This window comes from Cornus florida, unplaced genomic scaffold (genome assembly GCF_030987335.1).
Source record: "Cornus florida cultivar Cherokee Brave unplaced genomic scaffold, ASM3098733v1 CherokeeBrave_3.0.0_Hap2_Chr11, whole genome shotgun sequence".
Lineage (NCBI taxonomy): Eukaryota > Viridiplantae > Streptophyta > Magnoliopsida > Cornales > Cornaceae > Cornus > Cornus florida.
The window spans coordinates 52,208,841-52,234,507 of NW_026775581.1; the positions used below are offsets into that span (position 1 = coordinate 52,208,841).

At 34.5% G+C, this 25,667-nt stretch overlaps 1 protein-coding gene and 1 long non-coding RNA gene across 2 annotated transcripts; one reads left to right on the forward strand and one right to left on the reverse strand.

Moving 5' to 3' along the window:
- The first annotated feature begins 8,372 nt into the window (after positions 1-8,372).
- On the forward strand, positions 8,373-13,430 carry LOC132283122 (TORTIFOLIA1-like protein 3). The gene is made up of 5 exons (XM_059785019.1): positions 8,373-9,352; positions 9,483-9,591; positions 10,245-10,828; positions 12,077-12,549; positions 12,869-13,430. The coding sequence occupies exons 1-4, from the start codon at positions 8,555-8,557 to the stop codon at positions 12,509-12,511; spliced, it is 1,926 nt and encodes a 641-aa protein (XP_059641002.1). The 5' UTR covers positions 8,373-8,554; the 3' UTR covers positions 12,512-12,549; positions 12,869-13,430.
- A 3,980-nt stretch (positions 13,431-17,410) lies between these two features.
- LOC132284847 (uncharacterized) lies at positions 17,411-24,747 on the reverse strand. Its single transcript, XR_009472380.1, has 2 exons — positions 24,328-24,747; positions 17,411-17,669 (listed from the first exon to the last, which is right to left on the reverse strand). It is a non-coding gene; the product is annotated as an uncharacterized LOC132284847 (long non-coding RNA).
- Positions 24,748-25,667: the final 920 nt, after the last annotated feature.

Consider the following 25,667-nt stretch of genomic DNA (forward strand, 5'->3'; position numbering starts at 1 on the left):
TCTGTTAACCAAACAAGTGAATTTCTCTTCCACACTTATTTCTTAATATATGCTACTTTTTTTTAACCAACTAAACAAATGTGAAAATACCAAAAAGCCTATCTAATTAAAAGGACCAAATGTTCTTTATACAAAAGGCCTATCTAGAAGGACCCACTCATGCCATTTTCACCCGTCTAATTTTCTTTAGTTAAGGATACGTATAATTGTCGTTTCGTATAATAAACATTGGACGAAGTTATTTTCACAACAATTTAAAAGACATATTTGTCATGTGAAGCTAAAAAAGCTTCTCACTTCAACGTTGACCATCTTTGATCGTTAGTGAAATCGTCAGTGTCATTTTCTTTAATTAGGGTTATATATAATTGTCTTTTCGCATAACAAATATTAGACGAAAACATTTTCACAATAATTTGAAGGACATATTTGTCATATGAAGCTAAAAAAATTTCTCATATCAACGTTGACCATCTTTGACCGTTAGGGAAATTGATACCAAAAGTTAGTTTGCTACACACATATAGCTAGAAGGGAGATAACTATAATTATTCAAAACACAAGGAATATAAATGTAATAAATCCTAACTAGAGGTGAAGTAAGTGTAATTTATCCTTTCTTATATATTATTTTTATATTTTAAAATATAGTCACTCCTTTTATAAATCTTGAACCATTGATAAAAATTTTTTTTGAACCTTTAACTTAAATATATATATATATATATATATTTATAATTCTACTTAATTTCCATGAAGCAGGAGTTACACCAAACATACATACCCACCCCAAAAAGTGGGTTTGAAAAAAAGAAGTTATACTAAATTCCGAATTGATTATACAACTTAACTTTGTATCATAAGTTTAACAATTTTACTTTTAAATTATGACATTTCAAAGATACACCAAATTCGTGTCTAAAAAGTGTTTGACAAATACTTGAGTTCACTTGACGTGCGTTTTGTTTTAGACATTTTGTTTTTAGTTAAAACAGAAATAATATTTTTATTGTAGAATTGTTTTGGAAAAAAATCAAAAATAAGTTTGAAAACGATATTTTACCATGGAAATATCAGAGTGTTTTAACACTGTATATGGTTTTGGGCCATGAACAATTGCTAAAATAATAAAGAATAACCTTTTGGTATTTTGGTTTTGAGTTATTGTTCACGAAGTGTTTTAATATTATGTAAAATAAAATGAGGTCGCACCAAACATGTTTTTATTGTCAAAATTAACACTGTAATTACTCAAAAACAAAAACAGCAGCGTGCTGGTTATAAAAGTCCCCATCCAAATATAATTTTCTACCACAAATTTGTTTTTCCAATTTTTCGGTCATATAAGGAATAATAAAAAGTTTGTTGAGATGTCAATCTTGTAAAAGGCTATGAAATAAATAATGGACCTTACTCTCACATACATTTGGCAATATCAACCTCGTAACAAGGAGACATCCCTCTTGTCTTTTGTAGTTGATTTTTTATTTTTATTTTTATTTATTTAATTTTCTTTTGCATTTTTGTGGCTGAAATTCATGCGTTAAATGTTTACGGAAGAAAATTAAAAGAAATGTACGTACATTAAATTTTGAGGTGCAATGAATGAGATCCAAGAAAAAACAGCGTCATGCACCGAATGAAGGAAACAAAAAAAAACAAATAATAAGGAGAAATGAGATCCATTGTAACAGTGCAGAGATGTTAATGTGCCGCGCCAAAAATCAAACGAGTCAAAATTTACTATCGATCTAGAGATATTATAATAAATTATTTTACTATAATAATTTTTTTTTTAATAATAAATCTAGTATATCAATCTAGAGATATTAGAATAATTTTTTTTTTTTTTTTTTTACTGTCGGACCATGCACATAAAATTTTGACCAAGTTCTTTATGTATTCTAAGAGCTCTTGTCATAATGTTTGGTCTGTCCCAGCATCTACCTATCAACATACTTTCTCGTGAGGTTATATGTTTTTCAATCTCATACCTTTCAACAACAATTTAGGTATTTAACAAATTACGAAAATCAAACGAATTCCCGACCAAGTTCTTCATTTTCTTGCCATTGCATATTTGTTGCGTGAGATTTACGATTCCAAATTAAAGCAGTCACATGACAACGATTGCCGACCTAAAGAATGTCTTGTAAATCTTGTCTTGTACCCCCACCATAATCACCATTACTGCATTTGCTTGAACATTCCTTTGTTTCATGTTACTTGTCCAGCGATATGCAAGGAGTGTGCACATGGAGGGTGTGGAAATTTGAAGCCAAACCCACTCACAAACTGAAATATGGATAAATATGGACACACAGTCTCACACACACACAAACACACACATATGTGTATGTGATTATATATGTGTATATTACACATAGATGAAATTGAGAGTATTATCTCATCTATATTTCATTTCTCCCCATGTGACTTGGCCATCTCATGTGGTGAGAAGGGTCCACTTTTATTGGTTGGGTTGTGGTTTTCAGTCAACCAACTCAACATTGACCATTCCATTATTTGAGGAGAGCTTAGATCTTCTATGCCATTTGGATGAAATGGAATCACTTCATAGATTTTTCATTGACCAACATTGAAAATTTTGTTAATTATCCATAATTATTTTTTTTAGGAGTTTTAAAATTTCAACCTTTTACTTTTATTTTTGTTAGCGTTTGTGCCTTGGCATTTAAAATTTGTTTTGAATAAGCTTTTTTTTAAAAAAATATTATACTTTCGAGAGAAACCCACCTCAACCAGATACAATCCAAAAACTACTCCAATCTCAGTTAACACCTTTTAACATTCACCCACTCCATCTGAACTCGAAACAAAATTTTTGTTTCGGTATAACCACCCTATCTAAACTTGGGTTTTTTGGAAGAGGGTGATACTAATTTTAACGAGTGTGGCGTTTACTCAGTATATCTATTTCACTTTTTATTTTGAATTGGATGTGAGACAGTTCTGACAACCCGCAATAGTGCATCCAGTTTAATGGAGAAAACTCCAATGGATGATGAATATGGCTATAATTATTGCCTTCCTTCTTTCCTAGATTTTAGTGATCTCTTACAGACCCATGTTCCTTTGCTCTTAAGATATAGACATTACATAATTTTGGTCTCACGTGGTGTAACATGAACCATGTTCTTGTCTCCGAACAAATGGGAGGAAGCTTTGAGAAATGATTCATGGAAAGGGTTCTTTTTAATGTGCTTAGCAATTAAAAACTCTTTTTAGTTACAAAATTAGGGTTCTATGATACTATATTTGTTGTAACTCTGCATCAATTTTAAAAAATCTAGCAGATTCATCTGTCATTTCTTTTAGATGATACATCTGTCTTGCATCATATTGTACTACATCTTTTTTCTTTTTCTTTTTAGAAAAAAAACCTAAATGTAAACAAAGCCCATCAATAATTTGTCATTAGCTCAAATAATGTAGTGCCTAGTATAAGGGTTATAGTCTATATGTTAAACCCCAAAGGAGGTTGCGCCCATAGTTCGCAGTCGTAGTATCGGTCGCTGTAGTAGTGTAATGAATTTGGACAAATATCAATATAAATTGGTCAAATCAACCAGTTCATGGAGATATGTAACAGTATCAGACCTTTAAAAAAGGGTTACGAACAGACTGATATGAAGAACCATGATTGCGTCACGCAAGTCACATGCGAACGATGATGAACACTCTGCTTGCAAGTGTAGAGATTAAGTTGGATAAATGATTCTAAAATGTTATAGGATTTTGTAAGAGTATAAAGAATTTTGTAGAGAACTAGAAAAGAGTGGAGACTTTGTAAATATCTCAACAGCATTCTAGAGAGTAAATCAAAATCATTAGTTATAATGCATGGTAGCCATTCATTGACAAGGGATGCTTATAAATAGAAATTTGCAGTCAACAAGTGCTGTGAAATTTGCAGTCAACAAGTCCTGTGATTAGTGTAGATGTTAGAAGACAATGCGAGTGCCACCCTTATCCATTTTTTAAAATTATCTTCAGTAATATCTTTCATTTGGGTTACAAGATGAGTGTTTATAGGTTTCAAACATTTCAGATTTCAACCAAAACGAAAGTCTTACCGATTATAGGTTGATGTTGTTGTTCTAAAATAAATTTATATATATACAAATATTCACACTATTTAATCGTTTTTAATTCAATTCCAACTCAATAGTTTATCCTATAATATAATTGAAATTAAATTTCAATTACACTTTGAATTTCAAAATTTATCTAAAAAAGATTTCAATTACACTTTGAATTTCAAAATTTATCTAAAAATGTTTATTTGGAATTGAATTTGTAGAATTACAATTCGAATCGAATTTCAAAATTTATCTAAAAAGTTTATTTGGAATTGAATTTGTAGAATTACAATTCGAATCTAATTAAAATTCTGCACAACTAAACACATTCTTAAAAAGTTATAAAAATTTTGGAACAGGAAATTGTAATTTGTTTCATTTAATAGATTTTCCACAACTTTGCCATTTGATGCATCTCACACAAATGCATCAAATGGTTGTACCATCGCTTCCAATCATTTGATGAATTCTGTGGGATGCGTACTGGTGCAACTCATAATCTATTTAATAATTTTAATTTTCACAAAATAGGATGGTCCAAATAATAAAAAATTAATCAAAATTAAAGTGACTAAGATTTAACGATAATAGGTCAACAGTGCAGTAACAAAGTCAAATGGTACATTCATCATTTAACTAAAATAAGTCAGCATTTAAATGTGTGAGTTATGTTTGTGCTTTTCAAACATGCCCTGCAAATTAAAAAAGAAAAAGAAAAAAGAGAATAATAATAAAAAAAAGTGTCAAGTGGGAATGGGAGTTATTATAGCCCTAGCAAAGTGAAACCTATTCATTGCAATTTTTTCATGCTTTGCTCTGCTATCATTGTACCACAAATATTATCCATAATCCCAACTCCAATACCAGGACAGGTTTGCATTTCTCCTTTAATTCAGTGAGTTCATTTATTTTTCATTCAAGGTAGAAAGTTCATCACTTTCAGTAGAAAAGAAAATATACTTATATATATCATATTTCTTCCCATGTGGTAATTTTTTTATATATATTTTTAAAAAATTCTAAGCAAATAAAACTAATGACTTTAGAGATCAATTTTATTACTCTTGTTATTATTTTAAAGCTATGATAGTCTCACAATGAGATACATCTGACTAATTTTATACGAAGATGAGCTGATGTCAGCATGACCATCATGAAAGATATTAATAACATCACGAACAGGGATGGATATAGAAATTCATATAAGGGGGGCAAATTTATATAGAAGGGTTTATATATATATATATATATATATATATAATTTTAGTGAGGGCAATTTCAAAAATTTATGAGTATAAATGTAAAAAAAGTACAAATTTAGATGTGTCAAATGTAAATACAAAAAATTTCAGTTGGGACGGATGCCCCCACTGATCCCACCGTAGATCTGTGCCTGATCACAATGATGTCAGTTCACACTCACATAAGTCAGTTGGAATTGTTCGACTTTCGAACTCCAAATAAATATATATATTTTTAATATGACTACCATTAAAAAGATCATTTTTCTTAAAACTATGAATGAGGTCATTCAAATATAAAGGATGTCCAAACAAGCCCTTATAGCTATTCAAATATGATTACAAATCTGGAGTCTTACTGACAATATCGACTCTAACAAACTTCACTGGACCAAGCTTTCAACAACTTAACAATCTTTTTCAGTACAAAAGGATTCTAACTCATAAATGTCATCAAAGTTTACCTTCAAATGAGAAGGTTCATAGAGTGTGAGACCTCACTTCTACTTCTATTAACTCCTTTTTCTTATTCTTATTTGAATCATTACCATTCAAATAAAGTCATATTACCTTTCCACCAAATGGGCATCTTTTTTTTCCCGGGAATACACATTTTGTAAGGATAAAGTGGTTAGGTAGGTGGGTAGGGAGGTTAAGACTCATGACCCACACTTTTTATTGCTTTTTCTAGCGAATGACCATAAGGGTACTTCTCAACTATCAAAATGTTTCACTTATACAAGTATTAACAACAACCTTTCAAATATATATATATATATATATATATATATATATTAAGAACATCAAAAGAGTCTTAATTCACTTAACCATTTGCTAGTGAGAATTTCAACCATCTGAATCTCCCACCTTTGACAAGAGACATCAAACCCTCTAAGAAAGTGACATTTTTTGTTTTTGAAGTTAGGTGATTCACATTTAAAGTCATGATGATTTTTGGCAGAGTGAATTAATATTGATGAGTTCAATTTAATGTCAAATAACATGTGATTGATCCAATTTTGAGGTTCAAATTTCACCTAATGGTGAACACATATAACACACCATCCCCTAATTCCATAGTATTAGTGAAACTGATTTGGATTAGAAATTCCGCGTGTCTCAAAAATGGCAATCTAAAGGCTGTGTAGCCTTGTGATATCTTGTTAAAAGTTTGTTCGATATCAGATTCGGATGAAAAATGTGATGGGTATAAATGGGTTAGGTGTTAGTCTCACCTAACATCTTAAGTTTTTAGGTCGAATCGTGAGACACTTAACCTGTTACAACCGGCATTAGAGACAGACTCAATCCTTGATCCGGTATCATGCCAAGTGCCCAGCCCGAAAGCGTCTGAGTTTCCTCTCCGGATAGACAGGGTTGCCCCACCGCAATGAGGGTGTTGCGAACGGTGCAATGCTTCTTTAAAGTGGGACCCACGTATCCTTATTTTTATTTTTTATTTATTTAATTTTTACTTTGACAAAAAACATACTCACACATCATTTTTTTTTCTTACTCGAACCTCTCCCCTGCTCATTGACAGGGGAATGTTATATCAATGGACTACATAAATTAGGCTTCGAAGAGCTCCTAAGTAAAAGAAAAATTAGAACTAATGTCATAATAATGATGCAACTGCGTACTAATTATGTTGTTAATCTAAATCACATCACATAATATCACATAGGTTAGTACCTCAAACAATGAAACTAGGTTTGACAATTCGATCAACACATTCAACATCCAATTAGCTAAAATCCCAACAATCTTTGAATGACATATTAACTAGTCTCAACAGTCAAATTCGGTTGGTTCAATGAAAGATAAAGTTGGAAAAAAGTTTGTTCACTCAACAACAAACACAACTTAATGATGAACAAGAAGTAACAATTTGAATAGAAGGAAATTAAACAACTTGATTACTACTAAATTTACTTGCATAATACTCGCACCTAATCTTGGAGAAAATTACCCATATTAACTGCCATATATTATTTTTTATCTCCTAAATGACCCCATAAGTCCCCATTTCAGGATCACTATGGCCCTCAATCTACCTGATTTTATTTTATTATTATTATTATATATAATTTTTTCAGACTTCCCAAACACTAGACTTGGTAAATTATTGTAACATGTTGAATTTCATGATAGTAATTAACATGTTCACTATTATGACAGAATTTCATTGTAACATGCCATTTTTATACTGATTGAATTTGGATATGGCAATGATTCATCAAATTTAAAACAAGTAGAATACGAATAATGCAAAAAAATCCTAAAAAAAATATATATAATGACCCGACAATATTTACATCCTCATGAATATCAAATCACATATGGTTGGGTATATTTTTTATTACCAAATTAGAAATGATGGGTATACTTATTCTTTAATTTATAATTAAAGAGGTTGTATGCATATGTAATTGGTCCACGTTAGTGATGAGGATAGTTTATATACTCACTGGTGAGTAGCTAGGTTATGTACGCCCCCTTATTATTAATGTAGACCAATAAAAAATAGGCATGTCTTCTTGCATTACTAAATCCGAAATGATATATGTACTTAAAATAGACATATCTTCTTGCATTAATAAATCAGAGATGATACATGTACTTATCATCTTTGATTTGGTAAGTGAATATGTATCGAGCCAAAAAGTATTAAATATTCTGATACGGTAGGTCTTCCCGTCTCTTGAATGTGGTGGGCCCACCAGTACAACCAGCGGTTGTCACGCCCATTGATACAATACCCGAATGATCATCTCTGATTTGACAATTATAAATGACATAATCATTTTTTATTAGTTGACGGTTATATATTGTCATTTGTTTATTTTATATCCACTTTATCTGGAATGAAATCACAAATGTAAAGTTTAGAATTAGATTAAATTATAGTACCAAAGTAGAAATACCCAGCTAAGCACTATTTGTTACTGTAATTCAAATGTGAAAACGACCTCGTTTGACTTAAATTCTCTTTACAGTTTCAGTCTCTTCACCCTTTAAAAAGAGCGAGAAAGCAAACTACTCAAAGCGTCAGAGACAGCACAGGGTCCATAAAGCAACACTGGCAAACGCCACCGACCACCGCCATATTACGCCGCCGATGTTGCCGGACATACCGGCTGCGCCACCTCCCCAACCCTAACACCCATAATCCTACACACACACACAAATACACACACTACACTCACAATGGCACTCCCCAAACACTCCGCGTCGACTCGCGACCTCAAACACCGAGTCCTCACCTGCCTCCACAAGCTCTCCGACCGCGACACCCACTCCGCCGCCGCCAACGAGCTCGAGTCCATCGCCAAGACACTGACACACGATTCCATTCCGCCGTTCATCTCCTCCATCTCCGCCACCGACGCCGCCGACAAGTCCCCCGTCCGCAAGCAGTGCGTCCGCCTCATCTCTCTCCTCTCCCAAACCCATGGCAACGCTCTCTCCCCTTACCTCTCCAAAATCCTCTCCGCCGTCGTCCGACGCCTCCGGGACCCAGACTCCGCCGTCCGCTCCGCCTGCGTCGCCGCCACTGCCGCCATCTCCTCCCACATCACCAAACCTCCCTTCACGTCCATCGTAAAGCCGCTGATCGACTCTCTCGTCACTGAACAGGACCATAATTCGCAGATCGGTGCCGCGCTGTGCCTCGCGTCGGCGATTGACGCCTCACCGGATCCGGAACCATTGTACTTGAAGAAGCTGTTGCCGAGGCTCGAGAAGCTGTTGAAAGCGGAGAATTTTAAGGCGAAGCCGGCGCTGTTGACGCTCATCGGCAGTGTGATCGAAGCTGGTGGCGCTTCGAGTCATCAAGCATTGGGGAATTTGGTGCCGTGTTTGGTTGGGTTTATCAGCAGTGAGGATTGGGCGGCGAGGAAGGCAGCGGCGGAGGCGATGATTAAGCTGGCAGCGGGGGAGGGGGATATGTTGTCAGAGTTCAAAATAGCTTGCTTGAAAATTTTTGAGGCAAAAAGATTTGATAAGGTTTGAATTCAATTCAATTCATTTGCATTTCTGTAGTTATATTAATCATGTGATTGTTGAAATATATATATATATATATATATATAGATATATATGAAATGTGGATTGAGTTTGTATTGATTCTGTGTAGGTGAAGGCTGTTAGGGAGACTATGAATCAAATGGTGGAAGCTTGGAAGGAGATCCCTGAGGCTTCAGATGAGGTTTCAGCACCTCATGAATCACAGTCTTCTTGCAAAGGTATAAGATCTATATGCTCATTTTTCATGGATGATCTTCTTGCCAATAAACAAACATTGGGTTACTTACAGACTTAGATGGGTTGATCTAGTTAATCAAAATGTTTTTATCATCATCATCAACAACGACATCGACCTTGCCTTTATTCCATATGAATCAAAATGTTACTATATAATTGCAAAAATATAATGTTATCAAACATACATTGAGATTATGCAACATTAACATCTATACTGGTTGGAGATTTTATGTTTATAATTGAGATTCTGTTTTTTTCCCTTTTGATTAATTTTATTGATACATTTGAAGCTTCAGTCATATATATTCGGTTGCTTCTCCTCTTTATGTTCTCATTTGACCTCTTTTTTCAATCGATTATTTTGACATCTTATCTTTGTATGGTTCATTCTTTTCTAATTTGTAATGAGCGTGTAGATTTGTGGCAGATATGTTATTTTGATTGATAATGATTAAACCTATAATCTGTTGTTTACTTCAATTAATTTTTTCCTTCTAATAGTACTTAACTTGTTTAGTGTTATAATTAAACTTGAAGGTTCTTGATTAGCTTATATATATATATTCTGGAATATTTTGGAATCCTTTTGTTTATGCCTAAAGCATTTTCTATTTGGTATGATTTTTGTGGACAGAGGATGCTAGTGATGGGCGCTATGCACCTGGCTCCAAAACTTCCTGCACTGTTACTTCTGCTGCTCCTCAAATGAGGAAGACAAACATGGCAGCTAATAGATCTGCTTTACCTGGCGGTTCAATCACAACAACTGCGAGGAAAAGAGTTCCTTCAGATAATAATGAAAAGAAAACAGGTCCAGCAATGTTCCGAAAGCTGGACCGGAAGAAGCCTACTGATTGGAAAATTGACATTGCCTCTTGTCATGCTCCCTCTGCAGTGGCTTGTATGGATGATCCTGAAATTAGGGATGAGAAAGTTATGGAGAAGGGTGAGAAGACGAGAAACAGGATTATGAAGCCAGAAACAAAACGGGCTCTCTTCAACAAGAATGATGATGACAGGACAGACAAGTGTGGTGGCTTCAAAGCTGGATCCCGTGTGGTTCCATGTCATGATGAGAATTCAGAATCTACTGTTGTAGTTGGTAATTTTACTGAAGATATTTATAGGAACCAGAAAGAAAATGAGGTTCTTTCTTCGATCCGCAAGCAGCTTGTTCAAATTGAAGATCGGCAGTCCAGTTTATTGGATGTCCTTCAGGTATTTTCCTTACACATGATCAGTGGCTCCCTTTGTGCATCTTAAGAATGTATTTTTTTTTTTCCAGGTAAATAATCATGCACCCATCCACAAATGCCCACTATGAGACTCAAACCCCTCACCTCCCCTTTGAAAGAGGAGAGGTTATACCAGTTGTGCTAATGGCCCATTGGGGCATCTTAACAAATTTTTTTATTTTTCTTTCTTTTTTTATTATTTTTTTTTTTTTTGATAAGTGCATCTTGAGAATTCTTGATAATACACCATGAACAAAAAACTCAAAAAATATTAAAGAAAATTTTGAATCACAAACTTTTAAAAGCTTTGCCTAATAATTTTGGAGCATATTAATCCTCACACAAATATAAATTTATGAACATAAAAATAGTTAATTAAATAAACCTAACTATGATAGCATGTTATCATTTGTCTATAACTATACATTGCCTAGAAATCATCAACTATATATTAAAAGCCTATAACACGAGGAAAGAATGAAAAATGAGTACTAAAATTTGTGTAGATAAGAGACTTATTCTTATTATTATTTGTAATGAATCTCATTATCGAAAAACTAATAATAAAAAGTTCAGCATTTTCTCCACTAAAGACCTTTTGACGTTAATCAGAATGAGTAACAAAAACATGATCAGCTATTATTGACGAATTTCACATCTGAAACCTGAATTATTCTTATTCGCAGCTTTGTCATAATGGAACCCGAGTCCATCCTGTTACAGTTCAGTAATTTGTGAATTAGTATTCAATATCTTGAATGTGTCTTTCTGAAATCCTGTTGGAAAATTCTTGACTCAGAAGTATCCCCCTCCATCGGTAAGCAATCATTTAACTTTCTTACTTGCAACTTCTTCTTTCCCAACGAACCTAATAACTCTCTCTCTCTCCCATGTGAAGCTAAATAAGCTCCAAATGTAAGTATGTCTCTATGTTCAACAATGCTGCCCAAGGATGGTTCTTAAGTAGAGTAGAACATATCAGATGCAACGACATTCCTTTTTCTTGCCTGCTTTTTTTGATATATTATTATTTTCTGCTTGGCATTTGTATGATACATAGTTTTCAAGGTATTTGTTAGCTTTTGTTGATTAGTTTTTTTAAAGTTTTTTCATGTGTGTTGATTAGTTTTCAAGGTGTTTATATGAGTGTTGGTACTCGTGGCTCTTTTTGCTGATTTAATTACTTTTATAAGCCTTTTTCACACATGTTGCTCCTATTTTTTGATTTTAGAAATTCATTGGGAGCTCGCAGAATGAGATGCGTTCCTTGGAGACACGCGTGCATGGTCTAGAGCTAGCACTGGATGATATCTCATTTGACTTGGCCACATCAAAAGGAAGGATGTTGAATACTGACTCAGAAAGAACCACATGTTGCAAGCTACCCGGTGCAGAATTTTTGAGTTCCAGGTTCTGGAGGAAAACAGATGGAAGAAATTCGACCTCCTCACGGTTCTTGTCTTCCGGTGGCACCCCATCAGTGGCTCCAATACGTAACGTGGCCAATAAGAATGGCATTCCTGAAACATTTAAGGTGGAGAATAAAAAATATCGGATCCATGGTGGTGGTGGCGGTTTTATTGTGAATCCTTTAGCTGAGATTCACAGTGATTCCCAGGGGATTGTGGAGGTTTCCTCCGGTAGAGGTTCTAAGAATGTTCAATAACGTGTCGTCAGCACATCATTGGCCAGTTTTATAACCAGGTATGTATCGTAAGTTCCATTCTAGATCTCAATTTCCATCGTGCATCCCCATCTTGATGTAGTTTATTATCTAACAACTCAGCAGACAGCAAACTCGTTATATGAAGTTCACCAAAAAAAATCATAAAAAACCAAAATCACTTGGATTGCAGTCTTGATCAAAACCCGAAGTTTGGTAAAATGACATCTTCTGAAAAATGTGTTGCTTTTTTAAGCAGAAAGACTTGGAAGTTAATAAGTTTCCTCAAATTGAACAGTTGTCGCAGACTTTAGACCCTTCTATTAACGTTCTGGTTTTTGTTGTCTTAAACATTATCAGATAAGCTGCATAGACTGAATCGAAGTTCAAGTTCTCGCTTGCTTCAGTTGGAAAGGAAGAGAATCAATCTATCGAAGTCTGAGCTTGATCGTGGCGTACATAGCAGCAGCAGTTCTTTTTAATGTCATCTGCTGAATTAGGGTTTGCAGATTTAGCCTAGACACAATTCACCCAATACCCACAATCTAAAGTCATCATCCCAATCTCCAGATTCTTATTAAAAAGGGTTTTAAAGTAAAAATATTGAAAACTACAAGAAGAGAAGATACTGGTATTGATTGATGTTGAAGGGTGGATATGCATAGAGAAAAAAGTGATTTTTATTTTTGGGTGGTATTCCCTCTAATTTTTTGTTGTTGGCCTTATTATTTGGTTGATGTGAAATGATGCAAAAAGGTTTGTTGATGGTGTAATGAGGTTAAAAATTTAGGTCCCATGTTGTGAAAGCCACAGTGCATTATCAAACTTTGTTACTAAAAGAGTGAATCAATGTTGGTGTGTCTGGGACACACAAATCATCCCCTTTTGCTTTATATATTGTATAAAATTATATTTGTTTGCTTGTCTTTTGTACGTGTGTGGAGTGCCTGTGTATATATAACATAAAGTGTCATGAGTACGAGGTATACATATCACCAATTATTAAATAAATGGTCTTTTCTCAACTTGACCTATTTTTTTGTATGTTTTTTTTTCTTTTCGTTTTTCCTTTGTCAAATTTTTGTAAACTTGTGTCGCATTGCGTACGATCTTGCTTTGCGTACAATTTAGTTCGTTCTTGGTTTAACTTTGTGATTTATATTTTGTTTCTTGAACTTTGCTCCTCTTTGTTTCTTAGAATCATATCATATGGAGTATTTTTAATGTATTTGTCATTGAAGACAAAGTTTTAGTTATAGCATTAAACCTTAAGTCACATAATTATTCTCAACAAGTGTTGTTCACATGTTTTACGCAGTTCTGATTTAAATTTTTATTATTTATGACTTAATTTTGTCGCTCTCATGTTTTCGTTCTCGAATTTACTTCTGCCCCGTTTTTTCTGACTCAAATTAAACTTACTGAAAAAAAATATAGAAGCATTACTAATTTAAATTATTTACTAATTTATATTTTAATGTTGATGAGATAACATTAAATTATTTATTATTTTGACTTTTGATGTATATAATAAATATGAATTAAAAAAAGAAAAATTGATTGATTTGATTTTTTAGGTACAAGATAAGTAGTGAAAAAGGATAATCAATCCAACAATTGGATTTTGACAAAATAGATATCTTACTGGAAAAATACAATAAACAAGAAAACGATATTTGATTTGAAACATGCATGATAATGAGAAGGGACATCCAATAAGACAATTGGATTATCAATATATGGTTAGAAATTGGTGGGTATAAAAGGACAATTGGATTATCATTATATGTTTAGTAATTGGTGGGTATAAAACCCACTCTTACACCATGTGTGTGTATATATATATATATGAACGCACTTATGGTATTATTAGTTGGCCAATCAATAAAAGTTAGATCAACGGTAATTGTTGGCTTTTTGGAGTTAGTAGAGCAATTATTGTTTAGGTAGCATTAGAAATGCAATCAAATCACGAGGCATGACCGACAACACAATTCATTATAATCATTTCTAACAATGCATACCAAACTCGTGAATATATATATATATATATATCGGAAAAGAAAAAAAATATTTTATCGGAGCCTAAATGTCTGCAGTCTTACTTTTTTTATATAAGGAGATCAATTTTTTCTTCAAACTCGTGAAATTTAAGTAATAGAATAGTTTTATGAATATAACACATTCATATGAAACAGGTGTTATGAAAAGTTAACAGTGACCTTACTAAAAAGGAAATAGTACTTTTAAAAAAAATTTGTTGAAAAGTAAATTCAAAAGAAAAGAAAAGTAAAAAAAAACAAAAAAAAAAAAATTAGTACATGCCGACAATAATAGAGACAAGATTAGTCACGGGCATGCCGACAATGATCACCATTTAAAGTCATCAATGATTTCTTAGCTTTAGATAAGTTCCAATTCTTTAGTGAAAATTAAGTTATGATCAAATTGCTACTTGTACCAGAAATTTCACCTAGGAATGAAAATTAATTACTATAGAAATCATATGAAATGTTCAGTCAATATTACCTAATCAACTTGAGCTTGATTAAATTTTTACAAGCTTAGGTTAGAAGCAGACCCACGCTTCGAGAGCGGAAGCGCGTTCGGGGCATAACAACAACACCTATTGAGAATGATTGTGTGACTTAGGACCCGTCTATCTCCAAACAGACTTGGATAGTCCCAAAACAGGCCCATATCGAAACAAATTAAAGATTTAGTTTCTTACATAGGCCCAAACAAGCCTTCCCAAGCATAGGCCCAAAACGCTACCCATTCTCATTTCAATTATAAGACCTTTGGAGCCATGATGACTCACTTTTTTTTTTCTTTTTTTTTTTTTAGTGTGGTACTCACGTACTCATGTTTCTACTGAGGTTTGAACCCATGATTTTCTTTTAAGAAGTAAGAGCTTAGTATCGCTGAGTCATTGGCCCGTTGGTCTCACTTCTTTTATGAAATTACCTAACCTAAATTCAATCTCTAAAGCAAGGGTCAAATGATCATACAGATTGCTTGATTAGTGGTTTTAAAAGACGAATTTGGATCCTCTCACGTGTTGTTTCATCTAGTGGTCTGTCTTGCACCATTACATTGCTTATCCAATAATTTTACATTATTTGTGCACAAATTTTACATCACTTATACAATAACTACGTAACATTATTTCGTTTGTCGTAAGACATCTCAACTGCAGCATCTTCTTCCAGCTCACGAGGAGTGTATACTAACCATGATGGATTGAATCCATTGAACTTTTGGAAGTTTGCAATTGTTTGCAATCAGCTGCCCTAAGCCTCGAAGAGATTAGGAAATCCCCAAATATCTAATAGGTAGGTAGCCTCTCTCAAATCCCAGCAAGTGTTGGATTTGTAGAGCAGTTGAAGGATCTGTTTCTGAAGAAAAATAGGAACTTTTTGGATTTGTAGATGGTTAGGCCTAAAACAGAAAAAGCTTGAGGCAATTATTTTCACAATAATAGTATGAAGTAATAACGTTTAGTCAAGGACAATGCTATTCCGACCTAATAATCTATCCCAACAGTCTACTAGGGAATTTCTTATCCATTGAATGCATTGCATAACATCAAAGTTTTGACCTTATTCAATGTATCCAAGGGATAGGATTCTCTCTGTTAGACTTCTCGACTAGACTATTAGGCCTAAATGTTGAGCTTTTTCCTTACATCCCGTAATATCAACTATCTTAAGCATATTTATTATATAAACTACTAAAACACATGTGAGATGCATGTACAAGAGCGGAAGTGTGTGTATAACTGTAAATTAAAAAAAATTGTAAAGGATATTAAATATATATAACATATTATATATATAAATAATATTATAGAAACATATTATTAATTGAAATAAATAACATTCTAAAATTTAAAATAAATTATAAAAATTAAATATAAAAATAATTTTGTATATAGAATTCTTAGTTTAGGATTTTATTGGTATATTTTGATATAGAATTATTGTTATGTTTTTATTGAAATAAATTATATATTTCCTTCTCTAATTATATTTTATTTTATTGAATTAAATAAATAATTTTTTTTATATCATATATTTTCTTCTCTATTTAGACTTCCTTTTATTTAATTTCAGTAATCCAGTTTTTAAATATTATACATTTGATAATCTAATTAGATTTCCTACTACTATATTATCTTATTATTACTATTTCCTACTACTATATTATTAAATAATTTTTTTAATATTATATATTTCCTACTTCTATATTATTAAATAATTTTTTTAATATTATATATTTCCTTTTTAAATTAGATTTTCATTTATTGAATTTCAATATTTCCTAGTACTATATTATTATTAGTAGTATTTCATTCTCTAAATAGACTTCCTTTTGCTGAATTAAATAAATAAGTTTTTTAATATTATGTTTTTTTTACTAAGTCCCTACTTTTCAAAGAGAGGTCAAGAATTCAAGCCTCCGTGAAGTCATGTGTGTATGAGTACCCAACTAGGAAAAATATATATATATATATTATGTATTTTTTAATATTATATATTTTCTTCTCTAATTAGATTTTATTTTATTGAATTTTAGTATTTCCTACTACTATGTTATTATTATTAGTATTTCCTACTATTATATTATTAAATAAATTAATGTAATTAAATACTGAAATTCAATTATTAATATATTCTGATATAGAATTATTGTTATGTATTTATTAGATTTTATAATGGTAAAATTTGACCTAAATTCTGTCAAACAAGTACAGATTATACACATTATAAGATAGTAACAAGCAATAAAATTGCACTAACGCATTGTCAAGCCAACCAATTTCCTTCAAAGGTCACATTACGCACCACCCATCAAGCTGATCTAGCTATATTCTTGTTTCATGTTCTGTTCTCCGAAACAAATCCAAACTTGACCCTGTCATGTTGATTTCTAAACGAGAATAAAAATGTATTGCATCTGCCAAATCAAAATACATAGAGCTCCATAATTTTAGAGATGTTCACTTGAACTTGGTGTATCTATCATTTATAACCCTAGATGAAACATACACAGACGCATAATAATTCAAAATATCAAGAATACAAAAGCACGATTCGAAAACAGCAGCAAAAACTCATTACAGGTTTCAATCGCTAGACCCTTCTTCCTTGTCAATTTTCTGCAGAAAAATGAGAACACGTCAAGCGATCAGAGAGCTTTTTTTGTCAACAATAACATAAGAGCGAGGACAACATAATGTTTATTTCATGAAGAAAGAAATTCAACCACTTTAAGGCTAAAAAAGCAAGCCAGAAATTTGTTAAAACCAATAAATGCAAAATCACCAGACTCGAGGATGTACTAAAACAACCATATAGAAAAGCAATTACCAGCAACAGCTCACCAATTTCAACCATGAAATATATTTCTGATGCTTGACACCAGTTTACACACAATATTTGCCTTTCCCCTCTCCTTTATTTTCAATAATATTGCTGTAAGGGCATTGAGGAATATTTAGCGCCAGTTAACAAGGGCCAATACCCAATGTAGTCCCCGTTAATTGAATGTACTAGGATATATAGACTAGACATTTGACATTATTTGAATAATGTGGTCCAAGCATTTTAACAATAAGCACTCTGATAAAATGCTCAAAATAAGAAACGAGATGAGAAACTAAGTTGATCGTTGCCAAAAATCTCTAGAAATAAATAGGGCTACATAAAAATGAGTTGACAAACATAAAACACTAGATGGACTTTGTCAAATATTATGAAAACTCGTTTAGGCCAACAACAGTCCAAAAACAGACGTCCTTCCAAGAAATAAAGAGAAGTATGACAGAAGATATAAACAATTGGGATTTCGATGATACAAGACATTTTATATTCGCATAAAGATAATTCAGAAGAAATCTGATTTCTTTTCCTCACTCGCTAAAAATAAAGAACATAACAAAATCAGAACACACTACAAAGTATTTGATGCTCCTGAACTAATAATTCATGTCAAATTTTCTAAGCAACAAACAGCACTACCCAAGATTTTTGAAAAGCAAACAAGAAGCTCCGAGCAACCAGCACTGACAGACAAACTGTGAACAGCAACAAATAAGGCCTTGGGTCCCCTTGTACTAGGTTTAAAAAATAATAATAATAATAAAAAGACAAAATAAAAAACAGCAACCGAATATGCTATGAAAACATATTCCAGCCCTTTCGAATGGATTTCCACACTCCCACCCCAACCGAGGAATTCACCTCCTTAAAGCTCCACCAGCCCCTACCCTCTCCAATTTTCAACTGCTATGGTCGTCCTCAACAATCTATTCCTTTCCATCCCAAACCGCCAAGGTCACTTTCCCATCAAGGCTTTATTGAACGAATCAAACTTCCAAATACCCAAATCCCCAATTGGAGAGGGCTACCCACACACCTTCTCCCAATTCACCAACGGAAATTTAAATTCATCTCCCAACCCACCCCGTAAAAATTTCCTTTGCAAGTTCTCTATCCTCTCTTTAATACTGAAGAAGGAATATGAGACAATAAAAGGAAAAAGGTTGGAAGGTTCAAAAAGTACTCTTGATATTATGTGAACACCTTTTGAACAATGTTGCTTCTTTAAGCCTGCAAGTATCTTTTCAAACCACTCCACAACTAGATCCTATATGGACACCATCCTCGATGGAGCTCCCAAAGGCAAACCCAGATAAGCCACCGAAAAGGTCCTAACACCACATTCCAAAATACTAGCCAAGGAAGCAGCATCACTGTCCTCCACAACGGCACTAGCTCACTCTTCCTGATTAAGCCTGGAAACAGCTGAAAGCACACCAGCATAACCTCAAATAACTCAGCTAGTCCTCCAATGCATCACAAAAGACAACGGTGTCATCGACAAAAAGAAGGTGAGAGACCTCCAACTAATTTGAACTGCTTCTACCCACCTAGAGCCTCCACCCTTCCCATCAACCTGCTGAGAGACTCCATCACTATAATAAACAGAAATAGAGACATGGGATCACCCTGCCTCAACCCTCAAGCGCTACTAAAGAAGCCTGTTAGATCGATTCACCAAAACTTAAAAATTCATCGTGGATATGCAGAAAAGAATCCACCTCCTCCATCTCTCAACGAATCACATCCTTCCAAAAATATAAACCAAAAACTTTCAATTCACATGATCATATGCTTTCTCTATATCCAGCTTACACAATCCCCCCGGCACCCCACTTCGGATTCTGGAGTCAACACACTCATTAGCAATCAACACCGTATCAAATTCGGCGCCCGCCTACAAAGACATTTCGAGACTCCTAGATCACACCATCAATAAACTTTCTCAATCTCAAAGCTAGGGTTTTGGTAATTAACTTACATACCCACCAAGCTAATGGGTCTGAAATCATTGGCTTCTATGGTTCCACCTTTTTTTTCGGAATTAAACAATAAATGAGACATTAATGCTCTTCTCGAACTGATCATACTCATGGAAAAAAAACAAATATTGACCCTCACCACTTTCCTAACCACCTCCCAGTTCTGTAGAAAGAAGGCCATGGTGAAGCCATTTTGACCCGGAGCCTTATCCCCATTCCAGCTCTTCAAAGCCATTTCCACTTCGTCTTCAGCAAACGGCCTCTCCAACCACTCTTTATCTTCCATATACTATCAAACCCCACACTATTAACAATGGTCTCTAATTGTAGATTTCCAGATGCATCTACCAATAGAACAACACAATACCTTTTCTAATATCCTCCTTACTCAATATTTCACCATCAATGCAAATTTTGCTAATATGGTTGTCCCTCCTATGAGCATTGGCCAACCAATGAAAGAATTTCATATTCCTTTCCCCTTGCTTAAGCCACAAAATTGTAGATTTCCATCTCCAGGACGCTATGTCCAACCCTGCAATCTCACCAATCTCTGCCTTGCACTCCTCCCTCCTACACTTCTCCACATCATCTAACTCCACCACTCCTTCTTTGCGGTCCAACTCTCAGATCTCCACCATAAATCTGTCCTTCTGCCATTCCAGATTGCCAAATACCTCCCAACTTCACTTCTTGATATCCCTCATTCAACATACGGAGCATGTTGACTAAAATAAAACTGGAATTTCCACTGACATCATATCCATCCCACCAAAGCTTTACCCTATCCTTGAATTCATCAGCTCAAAGCCACATATTCTCAAATTTGAATGGAGACTTCCCTTTTCTCAACCCTCCATAAATCTTTCCTTCTGCCATTCCAGATTGCCAAACACCTCCCAACTTCACTTCTTGATATCCCACTTTCAATATACAGAGCATGTTGACTAAAATAAAACTGGAATTTCCCCTGACATCATATCCATCCTTCCAAAGCTTTACCCCATCCTTGAATTCATCAGCTTGAAGCCACATATTCTCACATTTGAATGGAGACTTTCCTTTTCTCAACCCTGCACAATCTAGTAACACTGAAACGTGCTTTGACACTGGTCTAGCCATCGCCACCTGCGCAACATCCGGGAATCTCTCTCCCTAATCCCCTGATACCAAGAATCTGTCCAAGCGGTATGGTCCTGTCTACCACTAGAACATGTGATAGTAGCACCCCCCAGGGGTAAATTAATCAAGTGCTGAGCATCAATGAACTCAGAAAACTCTTTCATAGCTACAGTCCACCCACCGCCACACCCACACCCCACTCAAAGTTCTACTTTCTAGGAGCATACACAAGCTCCTCCTACAAGGATCCCCTCTCCACATCTTAAACAATTCCATACACCCCAAAAAGCACCCAATAAGAGCCATAATCCTCTCAATGAAACAAGGCAAGAGACTGTAAATCTCCCCTTATTAACATCAACCTTAGATAGCCATAGTTTATCCCACATGATAAAAAATGCCCAATGCAGAACCCTTGGCATCAACGGCCAGCCACTCAACAAAATCACCACCCCATAGACTCCTAAAAATCCCATCCGAGGAAGGAACCAATTTGCACTCTTGCAAGCATACCACCTGAGCACCACATTTTCGCAAGGTCAACTTCACCACCTTCCTCTTGTTGGGGTCATTTAGACCCTGTACATTCCGCAACATAATAAGGAGCTTCATATGTGACAAAAGCACTCCCCTCCCTGTTGCTTCCTCCTCTACCTCTCCCCAACGGCGAAGCCACATGTTACCAGTGGGGGCAAAAGCACTCCCCTCCCTGTTGCTTCCTCCTCTACCTCTCCCCAATGGCAAAGCCACATGTTGACCAGTGGGGGCAGCTGACCCCAAGCAACTTCTTTATATTTTAATTATCTACATGCATTTTTCTAATAATCGTAAACATGTCCCCTCTCAAAATTGCAAAAGAACCTCTTTGGTCTTCCTTTTTTATAGCCTGTGTTTATTTTTGGTAATACTTTTTTCTGAACTAGACTTGGGATAATTTTTGTGTTGTAATTTTGTTCTATATGATCAATTCTCAAAATCTTACCAAGTCACAACTACTATGAAAAGTATATGATGAACACTAAAACAATCATCCCAAAATTTTCTAGGGCATGCTAATCAACATTTACACATCCAAATGTTAGATTTTACAAACTGAATACTTAATTGTGATGTTATAATACTTAACCTTCAAGTTCTAACAACCAAATGAGTCACAATCTAAATATGATTTCACAAATTGAAAAATGCTAGATTGACAAGTTGAATGCTTAATCATGACATCATAAATGCGTACATATTGAGAAAACATATTCAATGGCATTGATGATGAATTTATCAAGGTTAGATTTCAAAACATGAGATTTAGTCAAGAATAATTACAAATTTATTGAATGTATCAATGAGTATTTAAGTTTTTGTACTAATTATTTTGGTTTAAAAAAAAAAAAAAAAAATTATTATATTGTCTTTCAAGGTTACTGCCCCCACTAGAGTAAATCCTGGTTCCACCACTGCCCCTCTCCCTTTCAATCCCACTCCTAATTTCAAAGTTCACATACAAAATTAAGTTTCAAAGCTCCCTCTCACCCCACCTTGTTGTGCTCTTCTTCCCTCTCATGCCTCTCCTAGAAATTTAAAGTTTTCCACTTATTTTCAATAGATTGGAACAGATAGTTGGCATGTTCTTCACTCCCTTCATAAGACCGCCTCAAGTTTCTGCTCACTTCCCCAATATTCTTCATCACCTAATTCTCAGTTCTATCATCTACACGCTACATAATCAAGCTTTCTCCACGCCTCCATGCCCCATAATCACCAACGGTCCCACTGCAACACTATCCACTTCTTCCCTGCATACAGCTGATGCATTTTCTTCAAAAGGAACTACTGCCAGTCCCCATTGTTGTTACATGCTGACTTATCCACTTTCATTCAGTAGGAATACTATACTCATCATTAAAAGAAGAATCCCCGTCCATTGTCACAGCTCCTCCTCCCAGCTTCCCCAAGTCCCTCATTTCACCATGTAATTCCAATTCTGCCATTAGCACCAAAGCAGATTCCTTCTTCAATTTCAGTTGAACTACTTTGCCTAAACATAAAGTAATAGCATCCTCCTCCTCTTGAATTTTCAACACAATAATTCATTTTGATACTATCTCATGTCGCAAGCAGCCTTCCTTCCTAATCACCACATTAATATCATTCCTAACATCACCTAACCCAACTTCTTGCATCCAACTCCCATTCCCTGCATCCAGGAGCATCTACCATTGACCTGTGTCTCTCTCAGATTCCCCTAGAAGCCCCAGAATAGGAGAGGAGAAGGAATGTGTGAGGCTCGGTTTGAAAACAGGTATACTAACCTCTTATAAAAAATAAAAATAAATAAAAAAACAGGTATACTAACCTCAATATTGGGCTTAGAATTGGAATTAGACCTCACCGTTTTAAGTATTTTCTGTCCCTCTGGGTCAGGCTCTGTAGGCCACTTACCTTTCTCAGCCCAACTCCACCTTCTTTGTTGATCGGCCATTGATGCATCCCATCCCATTCGAGCCCATTTTGTTTGTAAATTAAAATTAGTAGCATATAGTAAACACCCCTTCTCCCCCGAAATGTTATTTGGTTAACCTGATCCAGCCCATTTCTCTCTTCCTCAAATTATTATGATTAGGTGGAAATCCCAAAAATTGCACTTCTCTAGCAATATGAATCCATTTTCTACTATATTTCACATATGGGACATCTGTAAGCCAGTTCGGGTATGACCAGTTCCCAACCTAACTAGTTAGACATCCAAGAGTCTGTATACTTCCAATTAAGTATTATTCGTTGACCTCAATTCAACAAAAGTTTTGACACTTCAATGGGGTTGGCTACACAGAATTGTCCTGTCGAGATGACACTATGTGAATAGTTCATTCATATCTTCAAAATTTTTTTCTTATTGTCTAATCTCTTAACCACCTATTCTATTCACTACTACATGAATTTTTTTTCCTTCTTCCACTATTTTTTTTTTACCCTTTCCCTTTTGCTGCTTAATCATGTGCATAGAGCTCCTAAAAATCTGGAGGTGAAGAAAAACAAGAAAGGAAATGACAATTACGGAACGAAAAGTATGATTCACAGTAGTAAACGATGAATAAAAATAGATCTACACGTCTGAAATGAACCTGAAATGATGGAAATAACAATTACACAATCGATTGATACAAGACCCAAATAAAACCAAATTCAAATTGTAAACTCAGAGAGTTAGCAAAACAAATCTACCATCGATTACAAAAATATCACAAGAAAACACTATATAGGGTTTCGAGATACCAACATATGCATAAGTACATATATATAGAGAGAGAGAAGGGTTGTTGTTATGTTATGTTACCGATTGGGCGTTGTGCCAAGCTAGGCCTCTGTAGACATTAACAGAGAAGGTGGCGGTGAGATAAATGGTGGCGAAGCCGAGGCCAGCTGCGAACGCCTTGAATGCCCAATCCCCTGCTTTGCTCGCCACTCCCATCCTCTCCACTTACTTCCTTCTTCTCCTCTACTCTTGTTCCAAGTTTGTTACAGGGCAAAAGAAAAGATTAATTGAGTAGGGCTGCAACTGGGGAGGATTGGGCGCGTTTTTGAGAGAAAATTTTATGTATAAAGAATAGTACAATTAATGCATACTCCCAAAACTTTTGAACCACTAAGCTATGGTCGGTAGGGTGAGTTTGAAGGGGAAATGATAATAATAATTTTAATCCTCCATCATACTTGGTTGATTAAAAAATATATATATAATAATCATGTTTGAAAAAATAAAGGAAAAGAAAGGAAATAAAATTATTTTAAAAAATTTACTATTATACCATTTTCTATTTTAAAAGATAAATATATGTGTGTGTATATATAGAAAGAAAATTATTTTAGAAAATTTACTATTATACCATTTTCAATTTTAAAAAATAAGTGTGTGTGTGTGTATATTGTGTCTTCTATATATTTAACAGGCCATGAATGATGGGCAATAAGAAAAGAAAAAATAAAATTTAGGGCAAATCATTTCTGCCTTCCCAATCTCGCCGCCTCCATCTCTATTCTCGTTTTCAACTCTCTCTCTCACTCACTCTCTCTCTGCATTATAAGAATCAAAAGTTCAAAACCCATATATTTCAGTTTATCTATCAAAGCAAGAATCAAAAGTTTAAAACCCATATCGGCATATCATTTCAGATTGTTCAAAAAATCAAAACCCATATCTTTCAGTTTCCATCGCCGTTGTTCCAGTTCGGGTTCGCCGTCGCAAGCTTCATCTACTGTCCGCCATCTCACGCTCTCTCTGCAACTGCTAACTTGTATGTATCTGTAATTCTTGTTTTGCAAACTTGTGTAATCTTGAGGGTAAATTTGGCATCACCAAAGATACATCAAACTCTCCTTCCCTTTCCTTCTATTTCCTCCCATTTTGGGGAGGATAAGGAAGTTACTGTTTGAGCCTTGTGCTAACCTTCCAAAACCATCCCTTTCCTTTCCTTTCCTTTCCTTCCAACCATTTATGCCAAACACAAATTTTTAATCACCTTCCATCACCTTCCCTTTCCTTTCCTCCCTTTTCCATTGCACCAAACTGACCCTCAGATAAATTAAACACACTACCAAGTTAGCTACCAACACTTGTGATTAAAGTCTACTTATAAATATATATAATATTTTTGTGGTCGGGTTGGACTTCAGGTT